The following is a 13,882-nucleotide window of genomic DNA, read 5'->3' as shown; positions in this document are numbered from 1 at the left end:
CCTATCTGTCGGAGAGGTCAGAGAGCTGGGTTGAACACAGAGATCTGTTTCCAGTCCTCTGCCTTAGGACCTGCCCCTCTCTCCTGTGCTCTCTTCAGGGCTCTCACAACCTCTTCCCCAGTTCAGAGGCTGTGAGCATCCAAGCTGAGCAAATTTGTCCAGGCCTACAGTAAACAGGGAGGGCACAGCTATTTTTATCCCAGGTTGAAGGATTTTCACAGCTGTTTCTGTTGCGTGTGCACAAGCTGCTCAACAGCCCAAGCTGCTGGAGTGGTAGGTCTCCCTGTGGACGTGTTAGATGGGCGGCACCCAAAACCTTAAACAAATCCCTCCTGGCCTACGGGATACCTCTATTAGCAAGGGTCCACTTAGACAGCTAAGTGTTGCCCTCCCCTTGGCTTCTATTTGTAGGAGTCAGAGGAAGATGTATGCATGCCACACTGATCCTGAACACATGCTCAGGAGACTCAGCAGGACTTAGCTGAAAGAGGGGAACATGGGGAACATGGGGGACGGGGACAAGGAGGGTTTGTGTACTTGCCTTGTTCACACAGGATGCTGGCCCTAAACCAGACAGTGGTGGTGTATGCCTTTAGTCTCAGCAGTCAGGAGTTAGAGGCAGGAAGATGAGGCCAGACTGGTCTACCAAGGCTACACAGACCCAGGAAAATGATGTCTCAAAAGGGAATGGGGAGCTGGAGGGATTAAGAGAACTAACTGTTCCTCTAGAGGTCCTGAGTTCACTTCCCAGGTACCACATGGTGATTCACAACCATCTGTAAAGGGATCTGACGCCCTCTTCTGGTGTGTCTGAAAAGAGTGACATTGTACTCACATACATTAAATAAATAAATAAATAAATAAATAAATAAATAAATAAATAAATAAATAAATAAATCTAAAACAAAAAGAAGAATGCTGGCTTGTGCCCTGTGCCCTGTGCTAGTGTGTGGCTCGATGGTGGCTCTCCGCATGCATGAGGCCCTGGAATCTATCCCCACCAATAGGGGTGGGGTGGGGGAGTAAAGCGGCTGAGGAGGTGGATACATGAAGAAGGCACGGTGCGGCCAGCACTCGCAAGGCAGAGAACAGGGCTCTAAACCAGCCAAATCACCAGCTCTGGGGTCAGCAAGAGACCTTGCCCCTGCAGATAAAGGAGCCCAGGGAAGGTGCCAGCATCAAGCTCTTCAGCTTGGTTGACAGTGCGTTGGCAGGATCCTCACCAAGCTCCTTTAGTTAAAGCTTTCGATTGCATTTTTGTTGCTTCTGTGTGTGTGTGTGTGTGTGTGTGTGTGTGTGTGTGTGTGTGTGTGTGTGTGTGATGGGAGTGGGTGCACATGCCCCAGCATGCGTGGAGCTCAGAGGGCAACTCAGAGGAGAGGAGTTGGTCCTCTCCTTGTAACAGGTGGGCCCCAGGGATCCAACTCAGGTCGTGAGGCCCGATGGGCGTCTTTAGGTGCCAGGTCATCTTAGCAAGCCTGCTTCCTCTTTTATATTCCTCTCTTTCCTTCCTTCTCCTCCTCCCTGTTCCCTTCTCCTCCTCCCCTCACCTGGTTGCTTCTTCCTTGTCTCCTCTTCTGTCTCCATATCCCTCTCCTCCTCCTCCCCCTCCTTGACAAGGACAAAACCAAAGGCCTTACTTTGAGGCCCTGTGTTGTGCTTCCAGACCCATTTTATTTTTTTGCTTTGAGACAGGGCCTTGCTGTGCAACCCTAGTTGACCACCAACTCATAACCCTCCTGCCTCAGCCTTGGAGCAGCTGGGAACACAGACGATGCCACCTCACCCAGCTCCTCGTTGACTCCAGACCCCTGCCCCTCTTTTTTCTTGAGCAAGCCACTCCTGAGTTGAGTGTCTACCCTCCACCCGTTCCCATGGCTGGCTTCAGGACTCACTTGCATGCATATCGTCTCCAGAGTCAATATGTCACTCTGCCTCAACCTCCCAAGACAAATGGGAAGGGAGGGGTCCCCTCCTGATCACCCATGTTTTGTTTCCGTATGGCACCCACCCTCACTGGTTAGAGACAGCTTCTTAAAAATTTTGGCACTTGGGAGGCAGAGGCAGGTGGATTTCTGAGTTCGAGGCCAGCCTGGTCTACAGAGTGAGGTCCAGGTCAGTGGGGATATACAGAGAAACCCTGTCTCAAAAAAACCCCAAAAAACAAAAACAAAAAATTGTGGGTTCATCTTGTGCCATCACTAGGCAGACTGTGAGCAGACTGGGATCATGTGCTGTCTGCTCACAGCCCTAGAAAGAGCCCTAATACAGCAGAGAAAGTACTCAGAAACAGTCTCTTATGGAGGTGGACATCAATATTAATCCCATGCAGGAGACTAGAGCTCTGAGACACCATGGTCAAACTAAGCACTCAATAGACAAAGCCAGGATCTGAACCCAGGCCTGATCAGCTCTGCTATTCTAGCCTTCCCTGGGAAAGCCCGGCCTGTCTAATAGAACCCTTTGCCTGTCCCTCTCTTATCAGTTGGCCGTTCTCTACCACTTGTGCAATCACAGGTTGGAGGAAGTCTGAGGTCCCTCCTTCAGCTCCTGCTCTCTAATCTACAGTGGTTGGTGTGTGGCCTTGGGCCTTGAAAAAGCTGGTGTTCTGCCACCTGTTGTGGGAGTGGGGTCTGGGGCCAGCCCTTCCACCTGCCTCCGGCACTATATTAAAGTCCCGGTTCCACATCTCTTTCTAATCACCCTGAAGCTCACCATGCTCCGACTGCTGAGTTCCCTCCTGCTTGTGGCCCTTGGTAAGCCCTCAGCTTGTCCCATGTCTCCTTGCTGCATCAGCCTGGGAGCCCCTGAAATATGACAGACCCTCACTCTTTGCCTCCCTGGGTGACACCCCATACCTACTTCTACAGAAGGTCTCAGCTTCAACTAGGACAGGACTGTAGGGCCTTGAGCTTGGTTCATGGCCAGGAGTGGAGGAGGCAGGCAAGCTTCAGATGACCCAGCTCAGAAAGACTGGGAGCCCACGGGGCAAGACTCCTTGAGGGGACAATGGATGACCTCCTGACTTAAGGTCTGAACTCTGAGGTTTGATGGCTCCAACTCAAACTTTCAGTCTTCTGTGACACAGCCCACAAAGCTTCCCTTGGCCGACCATATTGTACCCGATGGCATTTTCTAAGTGTCTACTATGTCAGGCAGGTGACGGTGGGACAGGTTGTTTTTCTTCTATGACCCCAGGTAAGTCAGCCTAGTTTGGAGTCAGTGGGGAAACTGACTTTTAAAGTAACACAGCCATCCTGAGTCGGTGGCCGAGTTTCACTTCGTACCCAGCTGTGTCACTCAAACAGCCACTTCATAGGTCAGTCACCTTTTTTTTTTTTTAAAGATTTATTTATTTATTATATGTAAGTACACTGTAGTTGTCTTCAGATACACCAGAAGAGGGCATCGGATCTCATTACGGGTGGTTGTGAGCCACCACGTGGTTGCTGGGATTTGAACTTCGGACCTTCGGAAGAGCAGTCGGGTGCTCTTACCCACTGAGCCATCTCACCAGCCCTTTTTTTTTTTTTTTTTTTTTTTTTTTTGGTTTTTCGAGGCAGGGTTTCTCTGTATAGACCTGGCTGTCCTGGAGCTCACTTTGTAGACCAGGCTGGCCTCGAACTCAGAAAACCGCCTGCCTCTGCCTCCCGAGTGCTGGGATTAAAGGCGTGCGCCACCACGCCCGGTATAAATCACCTTTTTAAAAAGAATTTTTTTTTAATAGAAAGTCTCATGTTATAGCTCAGCCTGCCTTTCCTTGAATTCCTAGCAATCCCACTGCCTCCCTCTCTCAAGCACAGGGACTACAGGCCTGAGCTAGCATGTCACTTTTAGCTGCCATTTTTAATTTTTTTTATTACATTTATTTATTTGTTAGGGACTGTATGTGTGTTACAGAGCTCACGTGGAGACCAGAGAACAACTTGCAGGAGTCAGTTCTCTCTGTTGGGATCCCAGGGATAAAACTCAGGTCATTAGCCCGGGTTACCACGCAGCCAGCCCTCTTTTTTTCTTTTGGGGTGGGGTAAAAGATTTCACTCTGTTAGCCCAGGCTTACCTCAAACCAGTGGCTGATCCTTTGAGCTCGAATCCTCAATGCTGGGATCACACCCTAATGCCCAGCATTTTGGTTTCAGAGTTTGGGGGCTCCCTGACTACCAGGCTCAGTCCCAAGTCTTTAGTCTTTGAGATAAAAGAGACCCTGCCCTCCTCTGACTCTGGGAAGCCCTGTTGTAGGTTAAATGCATAAACACTACTTCATACCTGGCTAGTGAAGTCTAGAGAGGGGAAGGGCTCCCCCTCCTCTTCCTCCCCTTCCTTTTCCTCCTCCTCTTCCTCCTCCTCCTCTTCCTCTTTCTCTTCTTCCCCCTCTTCCTCTTCTTTATACTCCTCTTCTTCCTCTTCCTCCTCTCCCTCCTCAATCTCTTCTTCCTCCTCTTCCTCTTCTTTTGCTTCTTTCTTTTTCTTTTTAGACAGGATCTCTTTGTGTAGCATTGGCTGATCTGGAATTCACCATATAGGTCAAGCTGGCCTTGAATATACAGAATTCAGCTTGCCTCTGCCTCCAAATGCACCATGCTCAAACACCAGCTCTCCCACCCCGACCCCTTTCTTCTGAGGACACTCTGGCTGACTGGCTTCTCAATTGTCACCTCTAGCCTCAGGCTGTGGACAGCCTTCCCACAACCCCTCCAGCCGAGTTGTCAATGGCGAGGAAGCTGTTCCCCACAGCTGGCCCTGGCAGGTAAGAGTGACAGCAGCTGCCCCCACCACCACTCCCCACGCCTGCTTCTACTATGGGCACTGAACCCCAGGTCTGGTGACATGGCAGCCTGCCTTGACCCCACCAGTTCCTCTCCACTCCCTTCTTTGACTTCAAAAGGCCGGAAACTCTTGGAGAGAGATATTTCTTGGAGGTTGTAACTGTTCCATCTGCAATCTCGGCTGGGATTTGAAAGTGGAATTTGGGGAAAGGGTGGTGCTTAAGAGATTGGCTTAATAGCAGTGGAACTTCGGGGGCTGTGTTTAGAGGAAAGATTTTGTTTCTAATCTCCCTGGGTTCTACAAAAGGGTCAAAGTTCTGGGAGCTTAAAAGGGTTAGGAACTTCATAGAGGTTCATGGGGAGATGTTCATAGGGCTAAACTCCCTGTCTAACAATAGTCACAAGCCACGTGTGACTATAGTTTACTATAAAGTAAGGCAGACATAGTTGTTCCATACAAACTTGTAACCCAGTAGAGGCAGAAGGATCAGGAGTTCAAGATCAGCCTCAGCTACACAGCAAGTTTGATGTCACTCTGACTTCTAAGAGACCCTGTCTCAAGAACCAAACCCAGACCTGGAGAGAGCTGAGTGGTGAAGAGTGCTTGCTGATCTTCCAGAGGACCTGAGTTCAGTTCCTAGTCTGGCAGCTTAAGACCGCCTGTAATAGCATCCCTAGGGGACCCATGCCTTCTAGTCTCTGAGGGGGCCAGAACACATGTGACACACACCTGTTCAGAGAAACACACATGCACACAAGGAAACATTCTTTATAGCCTGCCTGTCTCTCCTCCTGAGTGCTAGGATTAAAGACAGCGTGCAACCACTGCCTGGCACATAAACATCTTTCAAAATCCACAAAATTGGTACAAATTAGGCAACTGAAAAAACTCATGTCAGTGTTCAACAGCCACAGGAAGCTGAGACCAATGAAGAAGATAGGAGGCATTTGCATCATCAAAGACCCTGAGAACAGACAGGGTCCCAGCTTATTCTGTGAGGGACCAGAGCCTATATCCTGTAGCCTTTGCTGGCCACACACTGGTGATGGCAGTGAGTTACTGTGGCCATCAGAGTGTAAAAAAATGACACAGATCAGAAGGATCTCCAGGCTTGGAGCCAGCCTGGTCTATAGAGTGAGTCCCAGGATAGCCTGGGCTACACAGAGAAATTCTGTCTTGAAAAACAAAAACAAAGCAAACAACACAGCCAGCACACACGTGGCAGGAGTGAGGAGGACACAGGAGTCTTCGAGTGTCAATCAGGACCTAAGCACAGCGGGCGATGGTCTTCGTCCATTTTTGGTTGAGGAGGTTGTGTTGCTCTTTGGCTTTGAGATGGGGTTTCAGGTAGCTCAGGCTATCCTCAAAGTCAATACACAGCTGAGGGTGTTCCTGACCTCCTGTTCCTGTTTCCACCTCCTGAGTGGTGGGGTTCTGGGCATGTGTCACCACACCCTACTTCTGCAGGGCTGGGCATAGAACTCAGAGCTTTACGCATGCTAGGCAGGCACTCTACCCACTGAGCTACATCGCCTGCCCCACTCTCTTTTTTTTAGTAAAGATTTATTTTTTAACATGTATTTATTTATTATATGTAAGTACAATGTAGCTGTCTTCAGACACACCACAAGAGGGCATCAGATGTCATTATGGATGGTTTGAGCCATCATGTGGTTGCTGGGATTTGAACTCATGACTTTCAGAATAGCAGTCAGGGCTCTTAACCACTGAGCCATCTCTCCAGCCCAAGATTTATTTATTATTATATGTGAGTACCCTGTAGGTGTCTACAGACACACCAAGTAGAGGCCATCAGATCTCATTCCGGTTGGTTGTGAGCCACCATGTGGTTGCTGGGATTTGAACTCAGAACCTTTGGAAGAGCAGTCATTGCTCTTAACCACTGAGCCATCTCTCCAGCCTGCCCCACCTTATTTTTTTAAAGATTTATTTATTTATTATATATATATATATTCGTGCACTGTAGATGTTTACAGACATAGCCGAACAGGGCATCAGATCCCGTTATAGATGGTCGTGAGCCACCATGTGGTTGCTGGGATTTGAACTCAGGACCTCTAGGAAGAGCAGTCAGTGCTCTTAGCTACTGAGTCATCTCTCCAGCCACATTTTTTTTTGAGACAGGGTTTCTCTGTATAGCCCTGTATAGTCCTGGTACTCACTTCGTACACCAGTCTGGCCTCGAACTCAGAAATCAGTCTGCCTCTGCCTCTCCAGTGCTGGGATTAAAGGAGTGGGCCACCATGCCCGGCCCCACCCTCTTTTATGTATTCTTTAAAAAAATTTTTTTTTGAAACAAGGTTTCTTTGTGTAGCACTCTTTGTTCTGGAACTTGCTCTGTATATCAGGTTGGCCTCTGACTCAAAGAACTGCCTGCCTCTGCCTCCAAAGTGCTGGAATCAAAGGTGTGTGCAACCACTGCCAAACTGTACCCTTCCTTCCTTCCTTCCTTCCTTCCTTCCTTCCTTCCTTCCTTCCTTCCTTCCTTTCTTTTCTTCCTTCATTTTTCTTCCTTCCTTTCTTTCTTTTTTGTTCCCTTTCTTTCTTTCTTTCTTTCTTTCTTTCTTTCTTTCTTTCTTTCTTTCTTTCTTTCTTCCTTCCTTCCTTCCTTCCTCCCTTCCTTCCCTCCTTTTTCCCTTTCTTCCTTCCCTACTTTCTCCCTTTCTTCCTTTCTTCCTTTCTTCCTTTCTTCCTTTCTTCCTTTCTTCCTTTCTTCCTTTCTTCCTTTCTTCCTTTCTTCCTTTCTTCCTTTCTTTGAGACAGTCTCACATAACCTTAGCTGATCTTGAACCACAGCCCTTCTGCCTACTTCTCTGATGCTGGAATCCCAGGTATAGAGCACCGTACACAGTTGTAAGAGAGCTTTTGAAAGTCAGAATGCATAGGGAAGGGGAGGCAGAGGCCTCAGTGTGAGGCATGTTTCAACAGACCCAAGAGGCCTTGAAAGATGTAGGGTTCAGGAGAATGCAAGGACTGATAGGACAGGGGTTATGAAGAGCCCTCAGGAAACATAAAGTCTGTGGATGCCAGAGAGTGGTAAGGACCTCAGAGACAGCCTAAAACCTGTGGTGGGAGGCCTTGGATAATCAAAATGTGATGCTTGTGGGAAAGTGACAGAGTCCCCTGAGGAGCTGCATAGTCTGTGCACTGCACATTTCAGAAGGCGTCATTTTTTTCCCGTGCGAATAGCATATTCTGGAGCTGTAAAGCACATAGCCTGTGAAGCCACTGGTGGCAACCCATGGTGTTTGGTCTGGGCTACTCAAGTGCTTTCCTTCTTGGCCACCAGGTCTCCCTTCAGTATGAGAAGGATGGGAGCTTCCACCATACCTGTGGTGGCTCCCTCATTACCCCTGACTGGGTTCTGACTGCGGGCCACTGCATCTCGTGAGTTCCACCCCCTATGCCTGTCCCACTCACTATCCCTGCATGTGTCCTGGGCAGCTGGAACAATAGGAGAGGAGTGAGGTTGGCTCCAGGCTTATACTGACCTCCACTCTTCCGCAGGACTTCTCGCACCTACCAGGTTGTACTTGGGGAGCATGAACGTGGTGTGGAGGAAGGCCAAGAACAGGTGATCCCCATCAACGCTGGAGACCTCTTTGTGCACCCCAAGTGGAACTCTATGTGTGTGAGCTGTGGGTGAGTGAAGTCTTGCGTGTGGAGTTGGGGATTCCGTTCAGTAAGATGCCAAGCCGGGGTCGGCTGCCTGAGTCCAAGTGGCACGTGCTGTGGGTAGCTACGATAACTAAAGAATGGTAGCTTAAGGCTCTAGCCCATCTTGGTCAGAATCCCAGAATGAGCACAGAGCTATATCAGACCCCAGTGAAGTCATTTAAGCAGTAGATAGAAGTTGAAATGGAGAATAATGGTACCTACAGTGTGGTACACAGGCAACAACTTTCTCCAGGGAGCTGTCAGAAATCAGCCTAGACTGTTGCATTGGGCAGCACTAGGGTAGGGGGCAACTCTGACCCTGAGCCTTCCAGATGACATAGAGGGGTCAAGGGGACCATAAATGACAAGGTCAGCAGGGGTAAAGTGGCTGTGAGGATTCCCGGGGCTGGTCCACTTTAAGAATGGATTTTGGAAAAGACATGTGGTAACATGCACCTTTTATCTCAGCACAGGGAGGCTGAAGCAGGTGGATCTCTGTGGGTTACAGGCTAGCTCAGTCAACATAGGCTAGCTAGGGCTACATAGTAAGACCAACTCACCAATGAAGCAAAACAAATGACTTAGGAAGCACCAGAGAGTAGCTCGATTGCACAGTACCAGTCTAGCACTTGCAGAGCTCTGAGTTCAAGCCCCAGCAAACAAAACCAACCAGAAGACAGATTCAGAATTCAAGGACCAGTGGATTCCACAGAGCTGAAAGTCCCTGGAGCAAAGAAGGTAGGTGCATGCTAGCTGACTGGATTTCATGGGACTCTCCTTTTCCCCCAGCAATGACATCGCCCTGGTCAAGCTCTCAAGAAGTGCCCAGCTGGGAGATGCAGTCCAGCTTGCCTGCCTCCCTCCTGCTGGTGAAATCCTACCCAACGGAGCACCCTGTTACATCAGCGGCTGGGGCCGGCTCTCCAGTACGTAAAGACCACAGAGACAGCGCCTGGGGCAAGTGGGGGTAGAGGGCCACAGCAGAAATCATTGTTTTTCAAAAAATTTATTTGTTTTATATATCTGAGTACACTGTCACAGTCAGATCCCATTACAGATGATTGTGAGCCACCATGTGGTTGCTGGGAATTGAACTCAGGACCTCTGGAAGAGCAGTCAGTGTTTTAAACCGCTGAGCCATCTCTCCAGCCCAGAAACCATCTTTATACTGCCCACAAATTCCTCTCCATCTCCCCACCATCTCCACAATCCTCCCTAACATGAGTATGTTCACTGGATCATTTTGGGATGCCCACTGTGTGCCCAATGCTCCAGAACACAGAGCAAGCAAGACCCCCTGGTTCCCACCAGCTTGATGGAGCCTGAAGGTTTCCACTCTGCAACTCCCAGGTATCCCTTGCAATGCTCTCTGTCTCCCCAGCCAATGGACCTCTGCCAGACAAGCTGCAGCAGGCCTTGCTGCCTGTGGTGGACTATGAACACTGCTCCAGGTGGAACTGGTGGGGCTTGTCTGTGAAGACGACCATGGTGTGCGCCGGCGGCGATATCCAGTCTGGCTGCAACGTGAGTCATCTCACATCTGCCCCGGTAGCACGGGTGTAGGGTCCTGAAAACCCTCTACCATGTGCCCCGAGGTGGATAGACCTACTTGGTTTGCCTCATGCAGTCTACAGGACAAGTGGGAGGAAGAGAAACTCAGAGGTAGTATCAGGAGCCTGGGTTGTATCCTAGCTCCCACCTGGCTTGACAGGCCCCAGTTCCCTCTTTTTTGCCACTGGTTTTTGAGATAGGGTCTCACAATGTAGGCTTGACTGGCCTGAGATCACTATATAGTGTAGGCTGGTCTCAAACTCATAGCAATGACCTGTCTCTGCCTCCCTAGTTCTAGGATGAACAGTATGTACCACCACACTTGGCACTCACTGTTTTGAGACTCTGGTATAGCACAGTCTGGGCTGAAACTTACTCAGTAGCAAAGAATTGCCTTGAATTTCTGATCCTCCTGTCTCCACCTGAGTGATGGTCTTTCAGCATTACCACCACATCCATTTGAGGCAGTAATAGGGGTGGAAATCATAGCTTTGTGGATGCTAACACTTGGTCAATTGAGCTACGTCGCTAACCCACATCAGTTGTGGCTTTGAAGTGATAGCCACACATTCAGAATGCTCTTGTTGTATATAAGAACATGCTTATCATGCTAACCTGAAATTCCAGCACTGCTGGAGGCTGAGGCAGGAGGATTGCAAGTTCAAGATCAGCCTGGGCTATACAGTGTCTCAGTTAGAAACAAACAAAACCTGAAAGCATTAAATGTGGTACCGATAATGAGAGGCGACATCTCTGGAGAGCTGCGTCTGCTGGGTGTTGTGTTGAAGTCTTACACTGTCTCATTTACCCTGATGTCCATGGGTCTCAACCTTCCTAATGCTGTGACCAAGTGCCTCATGTTGTGGTGACCCCACCCAACCATAAAATTATTTTGTTGCTACTTTGTAACTTTAATTTTGCTGCTGTTATGAGCTCTAGCATAAATAATCTGATGTGCAGGATATCTGAATGCAGGATATCTGATATGTCAACCGTCCCCCCAAAGGGGTTGTGACCCTCAGATCGAGAACCAGTACCTTATGGTTTTCTCTTGGAAACTGCTACCCAGAGATGTGAAGTAGTGTGAATGTGTATCAATGTCATTGAAGTCAGAGCCCAACCTTATCCTCAGACACACATCAGCCCTGACTCTTGTCTCCATTGCAGGGTGACTCTGGAGGACCCCTCAACTGTCCCGCTGACAATGGCACCTGGCAGGTCCACGGTGTGACCAGCTTTGTGTCCTCCTTGGGCTGCAACACCCTGAGGAAGCCCACAGTGTTCACCCGTGTCTCAGCCTTCATTGACTGGATTGAGGAGGTGAGGAGACAAAGGAGATGGAAGCCTGCCAGGGACTTTAGGAGGGAGAATCTGCAGACCCTGAGGAGCCCTGAGGCTCATGAGGCTGAAGGAGGGAACTTTGGTGACATTCTAGAGAGCTTGGGGATGTTTTATGTGGCCACACTTCCAGAATCTAACAGGTATTGAGAAGTATCCCCTGGCCAAGTCCTTCCTAGTCAAGAGGGACAGAGAGCATGTCAGAGAGTGGATAAACAGCCTGTTGGTGGACAGATGGTAGACACTAGAGTGCAGGAGGCTGAGAACCATGATGTGGCCTTTGGGGTCAGGGAGGGTGCAGAGCAGACCTCATCTAGACACAGAAGGTCCAAGACAGCGGCTGTTCTTCCTGACTGGAGTACTAGCTGGGGTTTGAAGATTCACTGTGCTAAGAATCTCAGCTAAGAGTTCAACTGAGAATACCCATGAAGCCAGGAGAATATTAAACCCAGCACTTGGGAGGCAGAGGCAGACGCACACTGATCTCTGAGTTCAAAACTACAGAGTCTACCGAGTAAGTTCCAGGACAGCCAGGGTTACACAGAGAAAACATGTCTCAGAAAACTAAACAAACAAAAGAATACCCATGAGGCAGTTTAGCTGCTATAGTTACCTCTCTTATGGAGATGAGGAAACTAAGGCTCAGAGAGGTCAAATCCCCTTCCAGAGACACACAGGATCCAGTGACAGAGTTAGACCTTTGCTCAGTCCCTCTAGGCCCAAAGCTTGCAATTTTAACTCTTAACTAATTATTCTGTTCTTTTCCAACTCTCTGATTTTTTTTTTTTAGACCATTGCCAACAACTAGATCCAAGGTTCGGCTGGCAGAGAGGACCCCCAGGTCCTCTAAAGAATAAAGACCTTTCTGAAAGTCCCAAGTTGATGCTCTCTGCCTTCATTGACGGAACTCTTGTGCTCTGACCAGATTGTGAAATCTTAGGTCTGAAATGTGGAGGTGGGGCCAGAGCCAGCCCTTCCGCTGAGGAGGGGAGAATGAGCCTCCGAGAGGGGTGGCTGCAGTGGGGTGACCAGCATGCAAGGGCATAGGACGTCCTACGCAGAAAGAGAGAGACTGCCAGGAAACTCGGAGAAGTTGTCACAGTAATAGTCACACATAGGACTGCGAATATAGTCAGTGGTAGTAGATAGTTACACAGAAACTGGAGACTTCTCAATGCAGCCAGAGACACGAATCTGCAGAAAAACCTAGTTTGGTTGAGAATCATAGAAGAGGAAAGACCAAGTGTTTTCTATCTGTTGAGGGGACCAGAGGAAGAGAGCTGTGGTCATTCATTCATTCAACAAACATTTATTTCTTGCTCCAAAGAAAGCCTCAGAGTAAACCTGGTAAGAGACTTGCCTTGTGTCAGGTTCAGAGCTGGGCACACACAGAGATAAGACGCTCTGTCAGGAGAATACTGGCTGCATTGAGAGGACAATGACCTGTCACAGGGGTCGCAGATCAGACCTTCACATTTCAACTCATAGCAGTAGCGAGATTACAGTTATGAGCCGGGCAGCGGTGGTACGCACTTTTAATCCCAGTACTGGGGAGGCAGAGGCAGGTGGATTTCTGAGTTCTAGATCAGCTTGGTCTACAAAGTGAGTTCCAGGATAGCCAGGGCTACACAGAAAAACCCTGTCTCGAAAAACCAAAAAATATTACAGTTATGAAGTAACAATGAAAATAATTTTGCGGTTGGGGTCACCACAGCATGGGGAGCTGTGTTAAAAGGTTACATGCAGCATTAGGAATGTTTCTCTCTGAAAAGGCTGACTTGATTGTCATAACTGCATGGATTTAATCTACCCTGACTGACAGGGGTCCTCGAGGTTCATCTTTCTGATTCAAGGTGCTAGGTTTTTTGTGTTTTTTTGTTTTATTTTTTAAGATTATTGTAGCTATCTTCAGACACACCAGAAGAGGGCGTCAGATCCCATTACAGATGGTTGTGAGCCACCATATGGTTGCTGGGAACTGAACTCAGGACCTCTGAAAGAGCAGTCGGTGCTCTTGAAACCGCTGAGCCACCTGTCCAGCCTGGGTTCTTCTTTTCTTGTGTGTGTGTGTGTGTGTGTGTGTGTGTGTGTGTGTGTGTGTGTGTGTGTGTGTGTGTGTGTGTTTATGTGTGTGTGTTCCCACTGAGGTAAGCCTTCCTTGGGACAAGGGCCACCTGTGCACATCCCAGGTCTAGAAGCCACAGATGGGCGCTTGCTTAATCTTAGGCGTCCTTAAACACACACACACACACACACACACACACACACACACACACACACACACACACACACACACCCCAGGTGGCTGCCAATCTGGGAGGGGTAGGATTGATAGCCAGGAACTAAGAGCAACCAAGTGCCAGCAGGTTCCAGGCATAAATCTCCCAAACGTGTGATTCACAGGGAACACAGCACAGGACACTCTCTGAGAACTCCTACAGGAAAAAGTCATTTGAATTTTGTCCTAGTTCCCAATTCTCTCTCTGTGTGTGTCTCTGTCTCTCTCTCTTTCTCTCTCTCTCTCTCTCTCTCTCTATGTATTTATTTA

General features: G+C 48.8%; 1 protein-coding gene across 1 annotated transcript; it reads left to right on the top strand.

The window, feature by feature from the left end:
- Window positions 1–2,695: 2,695 nt before the first annotated feature.
- Window positions 2,696–12,208, top strand: Cela3b (chymotrypsin-like elastase family, member 3B). Its single transcript, NM_026419.2, has 8 exons — window positions 2,696–2,756; window positions 4,662–4,747; window positions 8,078–8,175; window positions 8,296–8,430; window positions 9,235–9,371; window positions 9,827–9,969; window positions 11,164–11,316; window positions 12,125–12,208. Exons 1-8 carry the CDS (start codon window positions 2,717–2,719, stop codon window positions 12,140–12,142), a joined length of 810 nt encoding a protein of 269 aa, NP_080695.1. The 5' UTR covers window positions 2,696–2,716; the 3' UTR covers window positions 12,143–12,208.
- The last annotated feature ends 1,674 nt before the right edge of the window (window positions 12,209–13,882 follow it).

Source organism: Mus musculus, chromosome 4 (genome assembly GCF_000001635.26).
Source record: "Mus musculus strain C57BL/6J chromosome 4, GRCm38.p6 C57BL/6J".
NCBI classification, from domain to species: domain Eukaryota; kingdom Metazoa; phylum Chordata; class Mammalia; order Rodentia; family Muridae; genus Mus; species Mus musculus.
The sequence above is the reverse complement of the archived record's forward strand: the minus strand, read 5'-3'. Positions and strand labels throughout refer to the sequence as shown.